Genomic DNA, 24,070 nt, shown 5'->3' with positions numbered 1-24,070 from the left:
ATGTTCATCCTCAGGCTGACTGGCTCTGTAAGAACAGACTCATGGGGGCTCTGAAAGGGAGTTGTTTCAGATTGCTCCACTCAAATTTGGGGCAAAAAAGACTTCCTAGAGGAAAAAAAAACCAAAACAGGGTGCTTCTGACCTTCCCTGCTTTTCACACTTCAGCCTGCCACTGGTCTGGTTGGTAATGTGCTTAAATCAAAGCAGTGTTGGATTGCCTGAAATATTCAGCAGATTAAACCTCACCTGAAGGTGCAGGACAGGCTTTGGCTGAGCTCTTGGAAATTTCCTGTCTGAAAGAAGTTGGGGTTTTTTTTCTTAGAGAAAAAGAGATTTTTCTCTGAACAGGGAAATTTCCTGTCAGCCTGGGAGAAAATCAGCCTGAAAAGTTGCTGGTTTTTATTTTATTTATTAGTCACCTCAATAAAATTAGCTGAAGTTAAAGAGATGATGATTAATGGCTTTGCCATTTCCAGTTGTGGAAGATTTTTGAAGTGTTATCATGAAATGTTGGGGATGTGGGGAAGCTATTATTATTGTTATTGTTATTAAATTTAGGTTTTTAATTCTTTCTTATTATTGTTGTTATTGCTATTTTTCTTAGCGTTTTTATTATTACTATTAATATTAATAATATTGCTGTTTTTATTGCTATTGTTATTTAATCATAATAACGTATATATACTATATTTTTATATATATTTACTATATTATTTACATATTATATATTAAACAATAGTAATAATGACAGTAACAACAATAATATTATCACTCTTAATATAATATAAATATATTCTTGAAATAATAGTATAATGTTATTGTGTTTTGTTATTAGTCTTAGTGTTATTAGTATTATTACTATTAATATTACTAATATTGCTATTATTGTTATTTAATCAAAATCATGTATATGTACTATATTTTAATATATATGTTACCCTAATTTTACATATGATATATAATAAATAATAATAACAAGAATAACAACACTCATAATATTAACAGTTTTAATAGAATATTGATATAGTATAATAATAATAATAATAATAATAATAATAATAATAATAATAATAATAATAATAATAATAATAATAATAATTGAAACCTGATACAGCAGGGGCTGGGAGGGGAGAATATGGATAGAAGTTGAGATTTAATCCCCTCTGGAGTGGAAGAGGATTTGTTCACACCTGAGTGTGGACTGAGCCAAGGGGAATTTTGTTCCCTTTTCTTGTGGAAAAGGAAGCTGGGAAAGAAGGTGATCTGTATTAAAAAGTGCTAAAACCTGAGAAAATTCTGAAATGTGCACTCCTTGTCCCCAGGAGGAACAAGAGGCAGCTAGACGTCGTCAACAAAGAGAAAACAAAAGTAACACAACGACTCCAACGAAGGTCCAAGAGAACAAGGTGAGCATCCTGCACTTGTGGTGCTGAGGGTTTCCTGTGCCTGAGCTCGTGCTCTGGGGCAGGAGCAGCCTGCCTCTGGGGGAGGTTTTACTCTGGAGCTGTTCCTGTGCCCAAAAATATGATGGAGTGAGTTAATAAAAGCTGCACTTGGGGGTTGCACCACTAATTCTGGAAAGGGGAAAAAAAAAGGTGTTGCAGGATGAATAGCTGGTTGTCCACCCTCGCTTGCATGCAGCAGGAGTTTGCAGAGCTGTCCCTGAGTCACAGCCCACTGAATGGAGCTCAGAGTGTGCTGATCTCCTGCAAAGACTCATTTCCTTTCTTGGGTAATGCTGTGAGAAATGCACTGCCTGTTCATGGCCAAAAATATAAAGTATTGATTGTGCTCTGAGTTTTGAGTGAAATTCAGTTGAAGAATGTAGTCAGGGAAGGATGAATAATCAGCTTTAGTTAGACAGCAGGTACAGATGTAACAGAATCACAGAACAGTTTGGCTGGAAGGGACCTCAAAGCCCACCCAGTGCCACCCCTGCCATGGCAGGGACACCTCCCACTGTCCCAGGCTGCTCCCAGCCCTGTCCAGCCTGGCCTTGGGCACTGCCAGGGATCCAGGGGCAGCCCCAGCTGCTCTGGGCACCCTGGGCCAGGGCCTGCCCACCCTGCCAGGGAACAATTCCTGCCCAAGATCCCATCCAGCCCTGCCTGAAGTTCCCCTACCTCAGCATTTTCTTTTCTTTAATGAATTCTTAGACTAAATTTTTTTTCTGACTTATAAATAGGGCAACTGAGAGGTGCTTTAAAAACTTCTATTCCATTTTCACTCTCATGTGAAGAGTGAGACAATACAGATGTTATGATTCACACCATCACCATCAGAAGCCAAGTATTTCCTAATTACAATTCATTATAAACATTTCCTGGCCTATCAGCTTTAGCCACACCATGCTGTAGATGCCTTAAAGCCAATCATCTAAAATTACCCCTCGTGGGTCCCACTACAATGCATCTTTCACAGCTCTATTTCTCCAAAGTATCCAGTCTTATTTGCAAGGCCACCCTTTGAAACTATCTGGTTCCATTTCTCTCTCAGCAATGTCTGTCCTATTCCGTGACATATCTTAGTCAGCATTTCTTATTTCAAAGTTTACATACAGATTCACACTGTGTGAGCCTTCTGCCAAACTTTAAAAATCTTCTATAAATCCATTTCCCACAGTGAATAAGTCCAGAAGAGAATGAGCACAACCCCTTGGGAACAACTCTTATCCCAAGCAAGTCCACAATGTCTGCAATGTAACAGTTTCCTTTCAGAAACATCATTTCTGATATTATATATATATATAATATATATATAAAATCAGAAATGGATTTCATTAATAATAAAAAACCATCATTATTTCTGATATATATGTATCATATCAGAAATAGATTTCAATAATGAAAATGAAACACCATTATTTCTGTTATATTGTTTATATATCATATCAGAAATATATTTCATTGATAGAAATGAAACTCCATTATTTCTGATATGATATTTTTATATATATATAATCAGAAATGGATTTCATTAATAATAATAATAAAAACACCATTTTTTCTGATATGAAAAATCATTTATAAATATATAAATCAGAAATAGATTTCATTAATAATAATAAACCACAATTTTTTCTGATATATCATATATGTATCATATCAGAAATATATTTTATTGATAAAAATGAAACACCATTATTTCTGATATGAGATATCATATATATATAATCAGAAATAGATTTCAATAATAATAATAATAAAACAACCATTTTTCTGATATATCATATATGTATCATATCAGAAATATATTTCATTAATATAATGAAACACCTTTATTCCTGAAATGATATATTGTTTCTATATCATATCAGAAATATATTTCAGTGATAAAAATGTAACACCATTATTAATGTTTGCTGAAAAGGAATGCTGCACATGGAGGTAGAAATGACCAAATTTTTTCAAAATCTCTCAGGATTCTGGTGCTGAAGAAGAAAAAGCTGCAGCAAATTCTGTTAAAAAGCCATCTCCCTCCAAGGCCAGGAAGAAGAAGCTGAGTAAGAAGGGCAGGAAAATGGCAGGGAGGAAACGAGGGCGCCCCAAGAAAATGAACACGGCGAGCACTGAGCGCAAGACCAAGAAGAACCAAACTGCACTAGAACTTCTGCATGCTCAGACTGTCTCCCAAACATCTTCATCCTCTCCTCAGGGTGAGTGCAGGGGCATGGAAGAGCCTGGATAACTCTCTGGAGCTCTGGATGTGCTGGATTTTCCTTTGTGTGCAGGCTGAGTTGGATTTTGGGGCATAATTTTCCTCGAGGTGCCCTCGAGGTGGTGGTGGTGGGATTGATGGTGGTGGTGGTGGGATTGATGGTGGTGGTGGTGGGATTGATGGTGGTGGTGGTGGGATTGATGGTGGTGGTGGTGGGATTGATGGTGATGGTGGTGGGATGATGGTGTGGATTGATGTGATGTGTGGGATTGGTGGTGGTGGTGATTGATGTGTGGTGGTGGATTGATGGTGGTGGTGTGGGTTGATGGTGTGGTGGTGGGATTGATGTGGTGGTGTGGGATTGATGGTGGGTGTGGGATTGCTGGTGTGGTGGTGGTTGATGGTGTGGGATTGATGGTGCTGGTGGTGGCTTGATGGTGTGGTGGTGGGCTTGATGGTGCTGGTGGTGGGCTTGATGGTGCTGGTGGTGGGCTTGCTGGTGGTGGTGGTGCTGCTGGTGTGGTGGGATTGTGCTGGTGGGTGTGGTGTGGGCTTGCTGGTGGTGGTGGTGGGCTTGCTGGTGGTGGTGGTGGTGCTTGCTGGTGGTTGGCTGGCTGGTGTGGTGCGTGGGTTGCTGTGCTGGTGGTGTGCTGGTGCTGGTGGTGGGCTTGCTGGTGCTGGTGGTGGCTTGCTGGTGCTGGGCTTGCTGGTGGTGTGGTGGGCTTGCTGGTGCTTGGGACTGTGGTTTTGGTGTGTGTTGTTGGGTTGACTGGTGATGTTGTCTTTTGGGCTTTGCTGGTGGTGTGGGCTGGTGGGCGTTTGACTGGTGCTGGTGGCTGTGGTGCTGGTGGTGCTGGTGGTGGGATTGATGGTGATGGTGGTGGGAGTGATGGTGATGGATGTGCTAATGGGATGCGTGGTGGGATTGATGTGTGGGATTGCTGGTTGATGGTGTGGATTGCTGGCTTGTGGGATTGTGGTGGAGTGCTGTGTGTGGGTTGCTGGTGGCTGGATGCTGGGCTGATCGGTGGTGTGGTGGGGATGTGCCGGTGATGGTTGATTGGGTGCATGGTGCTGGTTGGGTGTGGTGCTGGTGGTGGGATTGAGTGGTGGGTGAGCTGTGGTGATGGTGTGTGGGAGCTGTGGGATGGTGTGCTAATGGGGATGTGGGTGGGATTGATGAATTGATGGTGATTAATGTGTTAATGGTGATGGCATTCATGTACTGGTGGTTTGGGGGTGGGATCAATGGTGACTGATGGTGATTAATGCATGGGTGGGGCTGGGGGTGGGCTCTGTCTGTGGGTGCTCAGCCAGGAGCTGGGGCTGTGTCCTTCTCTGAGCTGCTTCTCTGAGGATGGATCAGAGACCCTTCCAAGCACTTTGGAGCAGTGTGTGGAGCTCTGTGTTGATGGACTAAGCTCCTGGATCTCATTCCAAATCTCCCTCTCTGCCCCACCTGGCAATGCTGACTTAGAATCACAGAATCCCACAATGGTTTGGCTTGGAAGAGGCCTCAAAGCCCAGCCAATGCCACCCCTGCCATGGCAGGGACACCTCCCACTGTCCCAGGCTGCTCCCAGCCCTGTCCAGCCTGGCCTTGGGCACTGCCGGGGATGGTCCTTCCCAACCCAAACCAATGCCAGGGTTCTTTGCCATGTTTTCAGTGCCAAAGCTCCTGTCCCTGTCGCACACACTGAGTGCTGACCTGGGGTTGTGTTTGTGTCTCTCCAGATGCCTACAAGTCACCTCATAGCCCATTTTACCAACTACCTCCTAAAGTGCAAAGGCATTCGTCCAACCAGCTCCTGGTGACACCCACCCCCCCTGCACTACAGAAGCTGCTAGGTAAGGCCTGCCCACCCTCCCTTGGGGTTTTTTATGGGGCAGGAGGGGAATTATCTCCTCCCCACTTTCCCCTGCCTGCCCCACATCTGTCAGAACCCGGGACATTCCTCTGGCTGCCCTGGAGGACTCCAGACCCTGGCAGGGGGCTCAGAGACCTTGGCATGGAGTCACAGACACCTGTGCCTTTGATTTTAGCTCATGGAAACAATTCCCAACTTTGTGTGAGGAGTTACAAGGCACAAGAGTTTAAATAATGGTTTAAATAGAATAATGGTTAATTTATTAGCAAGTGAAAAAGTAGAATTTTGGGTTTTTAGAATGGGGATTCAAGAGGCAACATGGAGGAGTGTGGGTGTGTCCTGTCCTTTCTCCTTCTCCTTCTTGTCCTCCATCTTCTGCTGTGATGGTGACACTTCTGGGTTGGTTTAGAGTAGAGACAGACTGTCTGACATGGGTGATCGGTGTTGGAAAATATTGTAAATAAAGTACACATAGTTCTTAGTATAAAAAGATAACACTGCCCTGAGGATGGTCACTGTGCCACAGCCTGACCTGCTGGACAGATCTCAGCAGGTCAGAGACAGAATGGAATGGTTAAAAATCAGAAAACAACCTTGAGAACCAGAGCCAAGGAATCCCAACTTCTTTGAATGTGAAGCTAAGAAAAAAGACTTTTGATACCTCAAGAGCCATTCCAAGAACAGCTGAGAACCTGAGACACATCCTTGGGCAGCAGCACGGGTCCCCCCTCTGCTGAAGTTGGTGTTTCACTCTGCATTTATTCTCTGATGTTGTTTCAGCTCTCCTTTGGCAGAACAGGCAGCAAGGCTGGATTTAGTCAGAAATAGCTTTATTTGAAATGAAACCATTCTCTTAATCCTGGGGAACGGCACTCTGTTGAGGTGTTGGGAGGGTTTTCAAGAAGAGGTGAAAAATGAGAATTAATTTCAAGTTTTCAGAAAGTTGTTAATATGATATGGTACGATATAGTATGATATAGTATAATATAGTATAGTATAATATAGCATCATATAGTATAGTAAGTATAGTATAATATGATATATTATATGATATAATCTAGTATAATAAATCGATCATAATTAATCATCAATATAATATAATATAATATATATATAATATAAATCATATAATGCTATATATATACTATATTATATTATAGTATAATTTATTATATTGTATATAATAATTTAGTATATCATAGTATATTATTATATCATATATATTATACTGTTATACTATATATATTTTACTATATTGTTTTACTATACTCTGTAATAATAATAATATATTATTATACTATATTATACTATATTAGAATATTATAATAATATACTCTATTTTATTTTTAAAATAATATACTATATTATGTTACTTTTATAGTATATTATATTATACTATATTATATTAAACTTTATTATCATATCATAATATATCATAGTCTATCATAATATATCATATTACATCATATGATGATATTATTTTACTAAAATGATATATTAAACTATGCTAAAGGAAAAGAAAGGAAATATCAGAAAGCTAGACAAGAAGAATAAAAACCTGTGACAGACTCAGAGTCTGACACAGCTGGCTGTGATTAGCCATTAATTAAAAACAATTCACATGTTTGGATGAACTATTCCCAGGTTATATTCTAGAGGAACAAAACCTGGAGAAGCTGAAGCTCCTCAGGAGAAAAATCCTGGTGAAGGGATTCTTCCTGATGGAAGAGAGAGAAAAGGAATGATACAAAGGGATATTTTGTGTGAATTTTGGAGGCAAAAGAGTAATTTTGAGAGATATTTTGTGGCCAAAGAGTGTTTTTTTTTTTTTGTTTTTTTTTTTTTTTTTGGGAAGGCTTTTTTTGTAGCAAAAGTAAATTTTAAAGGAATGTTTTTGTGGGATATTTTGTGGCAAAAGGGTGACTTTTGAGGGATACCTTGTGGCAAAGGAGTGACTTTTTTTTTTTTTTTTGAGGGATATTTTGTGGCAAAAGAGTGATTTTTCTGAGGGATATTTATGTCAAAGGAGTGATTTTGAGGCATGTTTTGAGGCAGGGTGGATGGGGTCATGGCTTCCCTTGGACCTGATGGATCCAAGAGTTTTTTTTGTGCCAGGAGAAGATTTTCCAGCACGTTCCTAAATCCGTCCTCAGTGCCTTAGTCTGACTTTGGGTCCAAATCTAAAGGGAGAGACAAGGGAGGAGAGGTGGCCAGGGGGAAATAGGGGTGAATAGGGGCAAGGGAATTGCCTCCTGCTAAAATCCCTAATCTGATTTAATTTATCTATATATTTTCATTTATTTTTTTATTTCCATCCTTAATGGCTTAGTCTGACTTTGAGTCCAAATCAAAAGCAAGGGAGAGACAAGTGAGGAGAGGTGGCCGGGGGAAAATAGGGGTGAACAGGGACATGGCATTTGCCTCCTGCTAAAATTCCTCATCTGATTTATTTTTATTTTATCGATTTATTTTTATTTATTATTTTATTTCCATTTTCAGTTTGCCCCCTGCTGAAACCTCATCTGTTTTATTTTTATTTTAGGTATTCATTTTATTTCCATTTTTAATGGCTTACTTTGACTTTAGAATCCAAATTAAAAGCAAAGGAGAGACAAGTGAGGAGAGGTGGCCAGGGAGGAAATGGGGGTGAACAGGGGCATGGTATTTATCCTGCTGAAATTCCACCTCTGATTTATTTTTATTTTATCCATTAATTTTTTTTATTATTTTATTTTCATCCTCAATGGGAGAGGTGGCCAGGGAGGGAATGGAGGCAAACAGGGACATGGCATTTACCCTGCTGAAATTCCTCCTCTGATTTATTTTTATTTAATCTATTAAATTTTTTTAATATTTCATTTTTATCCTCAATGGCTTAGTTTGACTTTAGAGTCCAAATTAAAAGCAAGGGAGAGACAAGTGAGGAGAGGTGGCCAGGGAGGGAATGGGGGTGAACAGGGACATGGCATTTACCCTGCTGAAATTCCTCCTGTGATTTCTTTTGCAGATTCCTTTAAGATCCAGTACATGCAGTTCATGGCATACATGAAAACTCCTCAGTACAAAGCAAGCCTGCAGCAGTTACTGGAGCAGGAAAAGGTGGGTCTCACTTTTTCACATTTCTGAACAAAACTACCAGGCTCTGAAGTTCTTTGGATGTGGGGAAGGCTGCTGGAGTTGGGAATTGTGTGCAGTTACACCAGTCCTGCTTAGGCTGAACAACTGCCAGGGGATTTTGTTCCTAAACTCCTTTTTTGTGTGTTTAAATCACACAAAAATGAGAGAGCTTCACCTCCCCTGTTCCCTCTGACTCCTGACAATGCTGACTTTAGAATCACAGAATCCTGGAATGGATTGGGAGAGACCTTACAGCCCATCCAGTGCCACCCCTGCCATGGCAGGGACACCTCCCACTGTCCCAGGCTGCTCCCAGCCCTGTCCAACCTGGCCCTGGGCACTGCCAGGGCTGGTCTCTCCCAGCCCAAACCAATTCCAGGATTTTATGAACCATAGTTGATAGAATTATGGATTAATAAACCCAAAGTGTCATCAGTGGTGTGGGGATTTAGCATTGATATCACAATGGGTTGGGTTGCACTGATGGGCAAAGTGTCCCAAATGTCCCAAATCATGGACTGGAGAAGGTGGAAAGGCAAGGAGGGTCCTGGAGCTCTACACTGGGGTGTTTGTCTGCCATGGAGCCACCAGCAGAGGGAGGAGATCTCCTGCCTGAACTCCTCCTTGATAGCTTTGTCTCAGTGAGGAATGATTTCATTGCTGCAGCAATTAGCCCTGGTCAGTCTGTTCTGCTGCTTCTGTGGAGGAGCTTTCCCCATAATGTTCAGAAATTAACTTGAACTTCCACTTAAAACCTTCCAGGGCCTGAAGGGGCTCCAGGAGAGCTGGAGAGGGACTGGGGACAAGGCCTGGAGGGACAGGACCCAGGGAATGGCTCCCACTGCCAGAGGGCAGGGCTGGATGGGATCTTGGGCAGGAATTGTTCCCTGGCAGGGTGGGCAGGCCCTGGCCCAGGGTGCCCAGAGCAGCTGGGGCTGCCCCTGGATCCCTGGCAGTGCCCAAGGCCAGGCTGGACAGGGCTGGGAGCAGCCTGGGACAGTGGGAGGTGTCCCTGCCATGGCAGGGGTGGCACTGGGTGGGCTTTAAGGTCCCTTCCAAGCCAAACCATTCTGGAATTCTGTCCAGGTCCAGCTTTTGGCATTCCCTGTGGAAGCTTTCCTTTGCTCTGTAGTCTTTGTGAGAATGTCAGAAAAAAGACCACAGGGTTTTTTATCGTGTTTTCCACACTGGGAACTTTCCAGAAGAGAGAAATAACTTTTGCCACCCCATTCCTTTCTGAGAAGTGGTCGATGCTGCTCTGGTTTTCATGGAAACCTCTTTTTTTGTGGGTATTTTCATTTGCTCTCACAGTCAATCAGCACTTAGAACTTTCACCTTTTTCCTTAAGCAGCAGATTTTTCTGCTTCTTCTGCACTTGTCAGGAAAGTCAGCATGAAGTGAACTCGTCTCCTGCACAAATGAAAAGATGCTGTGCAAGGGCTGTGCCCTGCACAGAGAGGGAATCAGGGCTGTGGAGAAGTCATCATTTGGTGCTGGTGTCCAACAGCTGCTCCACACTTTTAAAAGCTAAAATGAGGCATTCAGTATGAAAATATTTTTTAATGGCAAATTAAACCTGACAGAGGCAGAACTTGGCTGGGTGAGGGGCTGGGCATGGTTTGTTCAGTAACTCCCTCTTACAGGAAGGTTTTCAAGTACAATAAAAATCTCTCTGTACTAATGATTTTGAAATCAGCTGCTGCTTCCCAGAGTGCCCTTAGATGGAGCTGTCAGCCCCTGCAGTGCCTGGGAAGGCTGAATGAAGTGCCTGGTGTTGAAAACAAACCTGATTTTCCAGCATCCCCCAGAGCAGCCCCTTTAGCATTGCAGGGACTTTCCCCAAGCCAGATCTGTGTGTTCCTGCACATGGGCAATTTCCAGCACTGCTGCTTCCCTGCTGGGAATAGCAGCCATGGAATTCTGAAGGTTGGGAAGGATCAAGGTGCTTTTTGCCCTTGTTCCCCACTTTTCCTGGAGCAGTGGCTCAGTCTGTGTAATCCCTGCTTGGCCTCTGCAGCACAAGGTGGAGAACAGGATAATCTCAAAGCTCCTGTGCTTGCTGCACTAATCCTGCATTTGGGGCTGGGTAAATGAGGCTCTTCAGCCAGTCCTGTCCTGCCTTTGCTGTGCATGGCCATGGACTGAGGGAGCAGGGACCTGGGTAAGGAATGTTCTGGGCAGGAATTGCTGGGAGTGGCTCAGGTGACCTGCTGAAATCATGGTGGCACAAGCAGGAAAACTGGTCTGGCTTATTTAGGACTTTGTTCCTGCCTCCCCCCCAGTGTATTTTCATTTACTGCATCTCTTCCATGAGTGTTGCACAGGGAGACTCTGAGCTGGGGCTCTGGGGTTTTAGAGCCAGTTCCCTGGTTGGGAGCAGATTTCATGCAGATTATCTTTTCCAGTTCTATTTCTGCTCTGTGGGATGTGATTATTGCTGCTGCTTCCCACGCACTAGGAGGATAAAAATGAGTTTCTAAGACTGTCTTGACTGTATTTTACCACACAGGAGGAAAAACCTACTCAAATTTAGTCAGAAATTTACTACTTTAAAGCTCTTTCCAGCTGACCTAACTCCACCAGTATCACACCCAACAAATCCAGGCTCTCAGGAGTCTGGGGCAGGGCTGGATGAGTTCTCCTGCATCCAGCTCCTCTCCTAAAGTGCTCCACAAATCTCCTTGAGATGGCCCATGCTGCAGCTGGTGCTCACATTGTGGTTCTCCCCTCCTCCAGGAGAAGAATGCTCAGCTGCTGGGGACAGCCCAGCAGTTGTTCACGCACTGCCAGGCCCAGAAGGAGGAGATCAAGCGCCTGTTCCAGCAGAAGCTCGATGAGGTACCGCTGTGCTGGGGGGATGCTTCTCCATCAGCTGCATGCAAACTTTCCTGGTCCAGCTAAGTGAGACCAGAGCAGTCTCAGCTCTTCAGCCCCTGCTTTGCAGCAGATCAGGCTCAGAAAGGTGCAATGTGTCACTCTCTGGTGATGTTTTGGGTTTGTTGCTGGAATTGTTGGGTGCTTGGTGCCCAGGGAAGGGGACAAACCACAGCCAGGTGGGGTTTGGTGGAGGATTCACCCTCTGCTGCTCAAACAAACTCTGTGCTGCCAGCCTAGCTCAGGAGCACAGGAGGAAAATGTGGAGGCTCTCCACAGACAGTTCTGTTGGCTGGCAAAGCCTAAATGCCAGATTTACAGCTGAAGTGTGGACCAGCAGCTCCAAGGTGCTTGTGTCCCTCCTTGTTGTCCCCCAGCAGCCACAAAGTGCCTTGGAGAATGCTGGGGGAGGTCCTGAGAGCTGCAGAGCTCTGCAGATCTCCTCAGTGTCACTTGAGAATGGGACAGTCCCCAGGAATGAGGGTGTCAGGGCCTCACTGAGTGATCTCACCCTTCACCTTTTAGCTGGGAGTTAAAGCTCTGACCTACAACGACCTGATCCAGGCTCAGAAGGAAATCTCTGCTCACAACCAGCAGCTGAAAGAACAGACAAAACAGCTGGAGAAGGACAACAGTGAACTCAGGAACCAGAGCTTGCAGCTGGTGGGTCCAGGGGATGCTGTCCTTGGGCTGAGGGCAGGGCACAAGCTGGGGGTGAAACATCACCCAGCTGCTCAGGGATGATGGGGGAAAACCTACAGGAGCCTTTTTTTAGCTTTGATTGACTCCACAGCAAATCAAATCCTGAACTGGCAGTTGGCTCTGGCCCCAGCTGTGTCCCCAAACAGCTCTGGATGTCACTGGGTCTGGATCTGGCTGGGCAGGGAGTTTGTGCAGGGCTTGCTCTGTGGTGCTCATCTAGATAACTCAAACTTAGAGAATCATGGAACTGGTAACATGGGAAAAGACCTGGAAGATCTTTAGTCCGACCATCAAGGAGCAGCACCACCATGGTCACCAAAACACCAGATCCTCAAATGTCACAGCCACTTGTTGTTTGAACACTGCCAGGGGTGGGCACTCCACCACTGCCTGGCAACCTGTGCCAATGCCTGACCACCCTTCAGTGAGGAAATTTTACCCATCTAAACCTCCCCTGGCCCAGCCTGAGGCTGTTCCCTCTCCTCCTGTCCCTGTTCCTGGGACCAGAGCCTGAGCCCTGGCTTGTCCCCTCCTGTCAGGAGCTGTGCAGGGCCACAAGGTCCCCCCTGAGCCTCCTGTGCTCCAGGCTGAGCCTCCTCAGGAGGTAGGTGAGGGGAATATCTGGATGTGGAAGCAGTGAGGGTGGGGGAGAACACTAATTTAGAAAGTGCCACATTCCCTAGCACAAAGCTGGGAGGCCTCAGTGGGTTCAGGGGTTCTTGCACATTCAGTGCAAAGTTCCTGCTTTCAGCTGGGGCCCAGGTGGTGTGCAGGGCTGAGAGCTCTGTTCTGACCTCTTTGTCCCTGTCCCTGTGTGTCCCTGCAGCTGAAGGCTCGCTGTGAAGAGCTGAAGCTGGATTGGTCAACGCTGTCACTGGAGAACTTGCTGAAAGAGAAGCAGGCCTTGAAGAATCAGATTTCTGAGAAGCAAAAGCACTGTTTGGAACTGCAGGTAGAGAGCAAGAAACAAATGCAGAGTCACCAGTTTGGGGTGGCTCTTGGGCAAGGGCCAGTTATGGATGTTGCACTAAATATGATGGGAAAGGATGAGCCAGGTGCTGCTTTTTTATTTATTCTTTTTTTATTGCCCCAGAGATTTCTATTAGAGGATTTTAGTAAATAAGGATGTGGATAACTTGTAACAGCAGTAGATACCATGACCTGATTCCTTGGTGATGCTGTGGAAGGAGGAATCATGGTTTATCATTACATAGAATTAAAATTCACAAGCTGATGTTTTCATATGTGCTCTGATGTCTCAGTTCAGGAATCACAGGGTCCCAGACTGGTCTGGGTTGGAAGAGACCTTAAAGCTCATCTCATTTTACCCCTGCCATGGGCAGGGACACTTCCCACCATTCCAGGTTCCTCCAAGCCCCATCCACCCTGGCCTTGGACACTTCCAGGGATAGGGTGGGAATCATTTGCCCCAGAGTGACATTTCTCATAGTGACAAGAAATTGAGCTGCTTTGTGTGAGGAGCTTTTCTCTCCCTATGAGATTGGCTCCAGAGCTATTCCAGCCTTTTGCTGGATGCCTTGGCATGGAGTCACTGTGCAGTACTAAGGTACTTCACACTCTCTCTGTAAGTTTGAGATATTTTCCTCTTGTTTTTTAAGATCTGAAGTGTTCTTTCTCAGGATCTCTGAACCACTCCCCTCTCCTGGGCCTTTTGATCTTAAGCTCGGAGCAGGAATTTTCTCTCAAATTTTGGGTCCCTTGTTCTGCATTGTCCCCACAAGCAGAGACTCTTTTACTTAGAAGACTTTGGAAGCAGAACTCCATAATGTGATAGAAATATGAAGTGTAGTCTTTAATTTTTGTTTTCCTTTTTATTTAAAGATCAGCATCGTGGAACTCGAGAAGAGTCAGCGGCAGCAGGAGCTGCTGCAGCTCAAGTCCTACACCCCCTCAGAGGAGCCCCTGCCAGTGCAGCTGCACAGCAAAAGCCACCTGAGCCGTGACCCCGAGGCTGAGCAGGGCAGGTTCCAGCTGGAGCTGGAGTGCTCCAAGTTCCCCATGCCCCACATCAATGGCATGAGCCCCGAGCTGTCCATGAACGGCCACGCCACCCCCTACGAGCTGCAGCACGCCTTCAGCCGGCCCTCGTCCAAGCAGAACACCCCCCAGTACCCCAACTCCCACCTGGACCAAGACATTGTGCCCTGCACCCCCAACCACAGCAGCAGGCAGAAGGCAGACAAGGTGACCAGCCTGGCCCTCCCTGATTACACCAGGTTCTCCCCTGCTAAAATCGCCCTGCGCAGACACTTGAACCAGGACCATGGAGTCAATGGAAAAGCCACAGCTAATGAGATACAGAGGTGAGAAGGGTGGGGAGGGAGGGTGGATAGCAGAGTAAATCACATGGACTCCATTTTCTTCATGGTGCAAAAAGCCCCTTCTTTATTTACATAAATAATTTTTTACAGTTTTATAAATTTTAATACAGGCCTCGGGTGTGACTCCAATTGGTTAGCAGTTTTCTTGCCAATTATTATTAGTTAGTAACAAGTTGTTACCCTGTATTAGTTGGGCATTCAAACCGCTGGTGTGTACACGCAGGGAAAGTTGTTTGGGAGAGATAGTTTTCATTTTTCTATCTAAAACCAGTTTATACAAGTGCTGGTTGTTTTCCACCCAGGAATAGATTGTTATGTTAATGGACTGCTCACACCAGGATTGCTTTCACATGGGAACTTGGAAGGTGCTAGCTTGACTGATTCCAGGAGAGCAGGCCTTTCTTCATAATTTTTCTACCTTACTGCAAAAGGTACTGTTAGTAGCACTGGCAGTTTAGATTAGGAAAAGATCTTTTTCAAAGTGGAGGTTGATCTGTTTTTAAAAGTTCTGTTTCACAAGAACGAGCAGTAAGAGCTAATGGGGTCAGCAAGGTGGGACAGTGCCTTGAGTGTGGTACAGGAATTCCTTTCCACTGGCTTTTGCATCCTGACAATTGTACATCTCTCTTCCAGAGCTGAGCATGTCAAAGAGAATGGCCTTACATATCCAAGCCCTGGAATTGCAAATGGCATAAAGCTGAGTCCTCAGGAAACTCGGCCCTCCTCCCCCGCGGCCTTACCCAGTGCAGGAGAGAAGGTAAAGGATCTGTCACTGCTCTGCTGATCCTGGGGCAACAAAGGGCAGACTACAAAATGCAGGAATGGCCTGGAAAATGCAGAAATGCTGCTTTCTGTGGCCAGCTTGGAATGGGAAATGATACAAAATACAGTGGGTGTGATGCAATAAATCTGAGCTGGTCAGAGGGAAAGAAAGGTGTTCTTCTTTCTGAGCACCAGGAATGCAGTGGGAATGCTGTTTGATCTGGCATGTGTCTGCTTGAACTGGGAAAGGAGGCTCTTTCATAGTTATAAAAATAAAGAGTAAAAAATATGGTCCATGTAATTAGTGCAGCCATGGAGCATATTGGGGCTCACAGAGCAGCAGGTGCCCTGCAGTAGCAGGTTGCCATGGAAATGCATCTGGCTGCTACAGAGAGCCTCAAGATACAAAATCTGACATCTGAGTGCTTTTCACAGAGCTCGAACCAAAACACAGGGAAATGAGCTTGCCTAAGGCTTCCTTTTGCTGATGCTGGGGGCCAGCAGTGGCCTTAATTTCCCCATTTCTGTGCTGTGGATGTTGCTGTCCCAGGAGCCTGGTGCTGGTAACCAAGCTGCCCCAGGCCTGCCCTGTCTGATGTACAGTCATTCCTTAAAAAATTCCTTAAAAATAAAGGAGTGGGGGAAAGACACACACATAGAAACAAGCAGGGTATCATCACCTTAAAAACCTTTTCAATATCCTGTGTAAAAACTTTGCTTTCTCTTTTGGTTTTACAGGTTTTTAGAGAGAGAACCTCTGTGAGTAATGGAGAAACTATCACCAGCCTCCCTATCAGTATTCCTCTGAGCACAGTGCAGCCCAATAAACTCCCTGTTAGTATCCCTCTGGCCAGCGTAGTCCTACCTAGCCGTGTTGAGAAGGTGGTGAGTAAGGGATTGTCAATTTCCATCCCTAAATAAAATTCAAATCCCAGTGGGCAGGAACGGGGTGCTGTGCCCCAGGATCCTCCATGGGCTGCTCATCCTGGAGCTCTGCTCCTCGGGGTGGCTGTTGGGGGATGATCCTCTTGGATCCTGTAGATTTTTCATCTCCTTTCTCTGGGGGGTGGAGGGGGGGTTCAGCTAGGAAGGAGAGTAAAGGAAATGCCTCAGGAGAGCCTAGCCTAGTCTGGAATGTGTGTTTGGGTGAAAAGCCTGAGAGTTTGTGGCAGTGGAAGCAGAGAATTGCATGTGTCAATTAGTTCTTAGCCCTGCTTTCTTCAGGAACCCGGGAGAGAATTCCGGCTCAGTCACCTTAAAGCTGCCTGCTCTCCTCACACGTGTGCAGGGAGAGCTTGAACAGCCCCTTGGGGCTGGGATACCTCACATGGGAGTGACTGCTCTGTAGCAGAAAGCGGGGGCCATCCCTTTAGAGATGTGACAAATCCTTCCCTCTCTGAGTGGAGGAGGACTTCAAAAAGCCCTGGTCCAGTTTCTCACACCAGTTTGTCACAGAAGTGCTGCAGCAGAGAACTGAGAAGCATTTGCTGCTTTTGCTGAGAGCTCTGAGTTAGAATCCATCCATGGCTTGTCTTTCACTCCCATTTTGGGAAAGCTGGAGTTGCTTCACAGAATTGAACCCATTGCATTTTTCCAGCTGAAGACTTCTGGCTTTAGCAGAACCAGAGTTTGCTCAGCTCTGGGTGTCCTTAGGGCAGTGCCAGCCCTGGGTGGCACCTCCCTGTTTGTTCAGGCTGCCATTTCAGGTGTTTTCCATGTTTAGGAGAACACCCTCAGAGAATATCCCAGAGAACATGGCCTGATGCACTTCATGTTCCCTTTGGGGTTGGTTTGGGGAGCTTTGTGAGCACAGGCTGGGGACATGATACAACCACCAGTCCCCTGTGTGCTGCAGCAGTGGCTGAGCCATTCCTGCTCCTGTCCTGAGTCTCAATATCCTGTGATGAGGAGCTCCCTCTCTGCATGGTGCCTGCTGTGTGTGAGATACTACTACAGCATAATTCATCACTGCATTTGGGGCCATAACATGCTGATCCATGCTTTTCTCACAACAAGCTGAATCTGGGGCATACAGGAAGCAGAGCCACTTCCCAGGCAGATGTTCTAATGCATGTGGATTTGGTTGAAGCTGGAGATTTCTGATGCTGTTTCCTGAAATGCCTTTTTCTCTCCCCAGAGAAGCACACCCAGCCCAGTTCACCAGAGCAGAGACTCATCAACACTTGAAAAGCAGATTGGTGCTAGTTCTCATAATGGCATAAGCAATGCTGCTGGAAACAAGCCTCTGGCTTTGGCTACCTCAGGTAACAGCCTCACCTGTGCTCAGCTGCTCCTGTCTTGGGGCAGCACCCAAATGCACCCAGAAGAGTTTTCCAAGCACTTCTTGCCAGGTGCTGCAGGCCCTGGAGTGCTGGGTAACTGTGGGTGAGACCAGAAGCTCATGGATGATGCTGTGATGTGCATCTGGATAAAGGGTTGGATTGGTGTGCCTTTACTTGTAAATAAACAATTGCTTCTGTGAAATCTGTGGGGATCCAGAGGTTCCCACAGGTTTATAGTGTGGCAAACCTGCAGAGTGTCTGCAGCTGGTGACACAGCTGTGTCCTGAGCTGGTGATCTGGCTCTTAAAGTTTTCTTTTACAGGGTCTTTAAATAGCAGAATGAATTTTTGGGGGCAGGTTATGAAGGTGCCTCGTGAGAGCTGTAAAGGCACAACAACCTGGGTGGGAGAAGCTCAAATGGGAGAGGATGGGGGTCCCTTAAGGTGCAGACATTGCTTCTGACTCACTCATCTTTGGAAATCATGGTCTTTAGCTACCCTGGGAATGTCGTGGGCCAGGAATAGTAGGTTCTACAGCTGATCCCTCACCAAAGAGGGCTTTTGTTCTCAGTGTTTACAACCCTGAGGGGCTTGGGTTGTTCCAGTATCTGTTTTGCAAAGGGCTTGGCTGCATTTACCTATAAAGCAAATGAAATATTTAAAAACACCTTGTTCTAAACCATTACCACGTTGTTCCCTTCTGCCCTTTTCGTTTAGAGAGCCCAGGCCATCCTAGAGCCCTAAGCCCATTTCTGATACCCCATGACAAACACTGAATTCCCCTTCAAGGATTCCTTCCTTGTGGAATTTTTCTGCCACTGTATCCTTAAAGGTCCCCTGTCACTCCCTAAGTCCCAGCCTTTTGTTGAATTTGGAGGAGGTGGGCTGTGTGGATGGCAAAGTCCTTCTCCTTTTGGGGAAGGGAAGGACTGAGTCTGGCCATCCATTTCCTTGATGAAAGGAAGGAGTTGAGAGGAGAGGAGCCCTGATTTCAAAAGGGGTAATAGTTCAAACAAAGCTGTGACTTAAATTCCATGTAAAACTTGGAGGAGCACGTATTCTGTGGGTACCTCCATGTACCAGGTGAATTTTCCTGAACTGGCAAGAGAGCAGTGGAAGTCCCTGACCTCCAACTGGCACCTCAGCACCCAGAGAGCAACGTTCTCACTGCCCCATGGAAAAGCAGCCCAGGGCCACTGGCTGTCCTCCAGGCAGAGCTGGATTCCCTCCTGGCCCTCCCAGCCCTGTTCTCAGTGACCTCTCTCTTGCTCAGCCCCAGCAATGATCTATACTTTCCCTCTCAACAGGTTTTTCTTACTCTTCTGGCTCCGTGGCAGTCAATGGAAATCTTACAAACAGCCCAGCCCATCTTAACCATAGTGTTGATCAGGCAGCTCTGGACGACTCTGGGAGTCTCTTTAACTCTGTAGGGTCTCGGAGTTCCACTCCACAACATCCTTTGCTAATGATGAGGAACTCTGGGCAGAACTCCCCTGCTCAGCAGCACTCGAGCCCCCGCTTAGGTGGCCCGGCCCAGAGCCTGGCAGGGGGACTGCAGAGTGCAGAGGCTCAGAAGATCTTTGCCGAAGGAACAAAGGGGGAGCCGCAGTGTGATGCAGCGTTTTCAGATCCTGAGAACGAGGCCAAGAGGAGAATCATCTTTACAATCTCTCCTAATACAGGACATGTAAAACAATCCCCTTGCAGCAAGCACAGCCCCGTGGCCGGCAGCTGCCAGGCCCACGGGCAGGACGGGAAGAAGCGGGGCCGGCGGAAGAGATCCAACACGGGCAGTGCCAGCGGGAACGGCGCCGTCTCCCCGAAGCGCAAAGCCCTGCCCTCGCTGGCCGGGCTCTTCACGCAGCCCTCGGGCTCACCCCTCAACATCAACTCCATGGTAAGGGCATGGCTGGGCTTTGGGGGAGCTCTGGGACTCAGCATTGCAGCGTGGGTGGTGGCTGTTACCTGTTCCCTGAAATAGGGGTCTCCTCGAGCCAGGTCTCATCTCACTCCAGGAGGTTTATTTCACACCCAAGATAGCTCAGCTACCTTAGAAGGCATAAAATCAACAGGATTTGTGGTGGTGTTGGAAACAGAAAGGTTTTAATAAAAGGCAAAATAACAAAACTCTTTACAAAAAAAATCCTGAGCCAGGTGCAAGAGGTTCTTGCTCCTGGTAAAACACCTCACAAAAGCCATTAGTTTATTTGTTCTCTTCTTTTTCTAGTTAATTGCCCAAGCAGAACTTTTTGGCTCCTGTGCAATTGGCCATCCTTAAGTTTGAGGTGAAGTCCCCCAGGTCCTGTGAGATGTCTTTTCACCTAATTGAGGAGAGAAACTTCTGGGCTTATTTCCTTTTTAAGGGGACAAAGGAGAGTTTTGTCACTCCATCAACAGAGGGCAGTTCCTATAGTTCCCCAGTAAGCATCTCCTGTGGAAAAGCTGTTTGGGTGAGCATTCAGGCAAGGCAGGCAAGTCCACACACACCACACTCAGCATGGCAAGCTCAGCAAAGAGAGGCAGAAGGGCCTTTTGTATGCTGTGAGAAACACCTTCACTCCCCTGTGAAAATTTCAGAAGTTTATTAAAGGAAGGATTTTCAGCCTGTGAAAAACACCTTCACTCTCCTGTGAAAGTTTCAGAAGTTTAATCAAGGACAGTAGGAGACAAGGACCATAGAGCAAAGGTTATTGCAGCCAGGTGCATCTTGGCACTCAGCCTTTGGGGATACCCCTTGAATACCTCTCCCCTTACATCAGCCTGTTGCATATTCATAGACTCCTATGCATATCCATATCTAGTTTACCTATTCCAGGAACTATTTTACATGGCCCCTCCTTGGGCCCTCCTTTTGAGAGCATGTGTGTTTCTTGGCTGTGGTTTTGGTTCCTTTTCTTTATCACTTCCAGTTTTTGGGCCTTGGTCCACACTTCAGACACCTGATGCTGATGGTTGGCAGATCTGTACAGGTGTCCCCATCCTGAGTTCACTGGATGTTATCCCATCCAAGCAGGCATTTTCACACAAGCACACTTAGATCAGCTAGTCCACTACTATGTCTAAGCTTAATTAATAAAAGCTATATCCTTATTACAAAGTTTCTTCAATACCACATAGATAAAATCCAATTTAATATTTGTGAAAAGCCAATATTATGTATCTATAGCATGGTCAGTTCCAGCAAGGTTTATTTCAGAACACTGAAGGGGAACCAGAGACAAAAGACAAACCATGTTCTGTGCACCAGGTTAAGCAGGGGAGGGCATAGAGGTGGCACAATGGGCAGGGCAAAGGGCTTTGGCTTTCAGGGAAGATGGGGCTGGCCACCAGGGCTACCACAACCAGGGAGGAAACAGGGAAAGGAGAAACCAGGGGAAGCTGGGACATATGGGGGAAGGAACTGGGATGGATTGGTGTTGGGCAAGACTCCATGGGGAAGTCTTTTCTGTCCACCCAGGTGGGGTAAACTCTGTGGTAAGACTTTGGAAAGACCATGGTAAGTCTCTCCAAGGCAAGGCTCTGGGGGTTTCCCTGAGGGGGTAGGAATCAGAGGATTCCACAAGGGATAAGCTCCAGGCTCCCAGGCTGGAGCTGGAATTGCCATGGAGGCTCTTTGCAGCAATTCCTGCCTCTCATTTTCACTAAGTTGGTGAACAGTTTGTGTATAAGCAGAATGTCTTCAAAGAGCTCTTTGCTGTCAGAGCATTAAAAATTAAAAATAATCTCCTCCCTCATGACAAAGAGCTTGTTTCTGCAGTTGATTTTTGAGGCTGTAGATTCAATATTTTGAAAATAGTTTAAGCTAAGATTGACTAAACAGCAGAGGAGTGCCAGAAGCATATGGCATTCTTGCTAATGAAGCCAGCTAGAGAGTTGTGTGCATGTGATCCTGCAGTGGCGTTTGAGAAGAAAAGGTTTATCCCAGGTCGTCATTTCTGATGTCAAACATGAAATCAAAGAATGAAAATTAGCTAATTCTCCAAGTTGCATTTAAGCTTTCACCCCAGATTCTGATGCAGGAGGTGGAAGGCAGCAGCAGCAGTGCTGAACCAGCAGCTGTTGGATGTCCCAAAGCAAGTTAAACCTGCATTGAAATCCTTAACCAGGTGCCTTTCCAGGGATCCTCTCATGTGTAACTGCTTTCTTTCCTTTTCACCCAGGTCAATAACATTAACCAGCCCTTAGAAATAACAGCCATTTCCTCTCCTGAAAACTCCCTGAAGAACTCTCCTGTTCCTTACCAGGACAATGACCAGCCCCCAGTGCTGAAAAAAGAGAAGCCCCTCGTTCAGAGCAACGGTGTCCATTACTCCCCCCTGACATCGGATGACGAGCAGGGCTCTGAGGATGAGCACAATAGCAGCAGGTGAATGCACAGGCACAGTTTCAGGATAGGGTTTCTCTCAGGGCTGATAACGCTGCTCTCAGCAGGAGGGGTGTGTTTAAAGCCTCTTTGTTCTCCTTGCTTAAAGGCCCAGCCCATTAACCCAAAGCTCTTGTGTGGCTGTAGCTGTAAACAGGGAAGGTATTCAGTAGAATGTGGGAACCTGCTGTTGCTGCTGCTGTGTTTGCAAAGCTGGCAGGGTCTGCCCTTGGAGATAACTGCTGGAGAAATGAGTGGGAAATGGAGGAGGCTGAGGGGAGGCTCCTGGGGGCTGCAGCTCCTCCCCAGGGGAGGCACAGGGGCAGGGGCTGAGCTCTGGGACAGGGACAGGGGGCCAGGAAGGGCTGGAGCTGGGCCAGGGCTTGGCATGGAGCTCAGGGCAAGGTTCTTCCCCCGAGGGTGCTGGGCACTGCCCAGGCTCCCCAGGGAATGGCCCCAAGGCTGCCAGAGCTGCAGGAGCTCTCAGGGCTGCTCAGGGTGGGGGTGTTGGGGTGGCTGTGCAGGGACAGGGGCTGGGCTGATCATCCCTGAGGGTCCCTCCCAGCTCAGGATATTCTGGGACTTATTCCCCACACCTGATGATTTATTCCCCTCGACCAGTGGGGCCAGCATTGCCCAGCTCATTTTCCCATCCTGGCAGTGGTGTGGTTTCTGTTTGCTCTGCTAATCCAGGAAGGTGCTGCTGGCAGCCCCCAAGCCAGCCTGGTTTGCCCCCCTCCTCCCCTTGATTCAGCCAGGAGTGGGAGAAGGCACAAGGTCAGGGGCTGCAGCCAGGGACAGGAGGGGGCTCAGCCCAGGGATGGCAGGAGCCCCCACGAGGGCCCTGGCCCAGGGTGCCCAGAGCAGCTGGGGCTGCCCCTGGGTCCCTGGCAGTGCCCCAGGCCAGGCTGGACAGGGCTGGGAGCAGCCTGAGATGGTGGAAGGTGTCCCTGCCATGGCAGGGGTGGGATGGGATGGGCTTTAAGGTCCCTCCCAAGCCAAACCATTCTATGGTTCTGTGGAAAATAACCACTGTAGGAATGTGGTCTGCTTCTTGTTTTAAAAGAAAAATACAAAGTTCTCTGCACCTGCACTAATCCTGTCAAAGAGCAGTAATTCTGTAATAGCTCCTGCCTAAAGTTTGTGGTGGGTTTTTGGATGCTTTTAAATTCCTTTAGTGACACAGAACTGTGGGGCTGAGTTGTTTTTTGCACTCTCTCATCTGATAAGGCCTGATCATGAGGAGTATAGATTGTGAGGGGAAATGTGCAACAGAAGGTTTCTATAGGTGCTATAACCTTTCTATTTTCCCACTAGAATTGAGAGGAAAATTGCAACAATATCATTGGAAAGCAAATCTCCGCAGAAGACTGTTGAAAATGGTACGTGTGAGGCATGGGAATGGTTTGTGGCCATGGCTGGGCCTGGGTGAAGCTGACAGTCAGTGGGATGTTTCTGTCTGCTGCTGGACCAAGTGTCATTCTTAATCATCATTAAGCCAGGTGGCTGCTAATTACAGATTTTGGGTCACTTCTTTCTGTAGTCACAGGTCACCAAAGGTCTGACCGGTTTTTTCACTGACTCAGGGTTTGAGGAGGGATCTGTAATACAAATAAAGGGGGAAAAGCAGATCAGTGTTCTCAGACTTTTCCACAGTGTTAAACTGAATTTTAAGGACTTTTAGGTGACTTCACAAATGTTTCTGTCTTTGGTTCAGAAATAGAATTACAGACTGATAAAAGGAGGGTTTTGAAGGATAAAAAATGTGGGTGCTGCCCAGAGAAGTGTCTGAATCACCAGGAGCAGCTGGGGGAGCTGGAGGCTCAGGGAGTCCTTACTCTCTACAACTCCCTGATAGGAGGGGACAGCCAGGGGGAATCAGGCTCTGCTCCCAGGAAACAGGGCACAGGACAGGGGAAAATGGCCTCAAGCTGTACCAGGGGAGGTTTAGATTTGATATTGTGAGAATTTCTTCACTAAAAGGGTGGTCAGGCATTGGAAGGGGCTACCCAGGGCAGTGGTGGAAGTGTTCAAAAAACCAATGGATGGGGCACTTTGGGACGTGGTTTAGTGATAACCATGGTGGTGGTGCTGGTTGATGGTT

The 24,070-nt window shown here is 46.5% G+C and overlaps 1 protein-coding gene across 9 annotated transcripts in view; it reads left to right on the top strand.

The window, feature by feature from the left end:
- DOT1L (DOT1 like histone lysine methyltransferase) overlaps window positions 1–24,070 on the top strand; it is an 86,675-nt gene that overhangs the window by 50,200 nt on the left and 12,405 nt on the right. For 7 of the 9 annotated variants that reach the window (XM_050986251.1, XM_050986257.1, XM_050986256.1 and 4 more), the window contains 14 exons: window positions 1,323–1,406; window positions 3,421–3,655; window positions 5,392–5,505; window positions 8,533–8,624; window positions 11,379–11,480; window positions 12,042–12,179; window positions 13,045–13,170; window positions 14,061–14,542; window positions 15,194–15,317; window positions 16,061–16,207; window positions 17,460–17,586; window positions 18,911–19,500; window positions 21,764–21,969; window positions 23,284–23,348. In XM_050986251.1, coding sequence (XP_050842208.1) covers window positions 1,323–1,406; window positions 3,421–3,655; window positions 5,392–5,505; window positions 8,533–8,624; window positions 11,379–11,480; window positions 12,042–12,179; window positions 13,045–13,170; window positions 14,061–14,542; window positions 15,194–15,317; window positions 16,061–16,207; window positions 17,460–17,586; window positions 18,911–19,500; window positions 21,764–21,969; window positions 23,284–23,348 — 2,632 coding nt within the window. The remainder of the gene's footprint in view (window positions 1–1,322; window positions 1,407–3,420; window positions 3,656–5,391; window positions 5,506–8,532; window positions 8,625–11,378; window positions 11,481–12,041; window positions 12,180–13,044; window positions 13,171–14,060; window positions 14,543–15,193; window positions 15,318–16,060; window positions 16,208–17,459; window positions 17,587–18,910; window positions 19,501–21,763; window positions 21,970–23,283; window positions 23,349–24,070) is intronic. The other 2 variants (XM_050986254.1, XM_050986253.1) reach the window with 2 other exon arrangements.

This window comes from Serinus canaria, chromosome 28 (genome assembly GCF_022539315.1).
Source record: "Serinus canaria isolate serCan28SL12 chromosome 28, serCan2020, whole genome shotgun sequence".
In the NCBI taxonomy this organism is placed as follows: Eukaryota; Metazoa; Chordata; class Aves; order Passeriformes; family Fringillidae; genus Serinus; species Serinus canaria.
The sequence above is the reverse complement of the archived record's forward strand: the minus strand, read 5'-3'. Positions and strand labels throughout refer to the sequence as shown.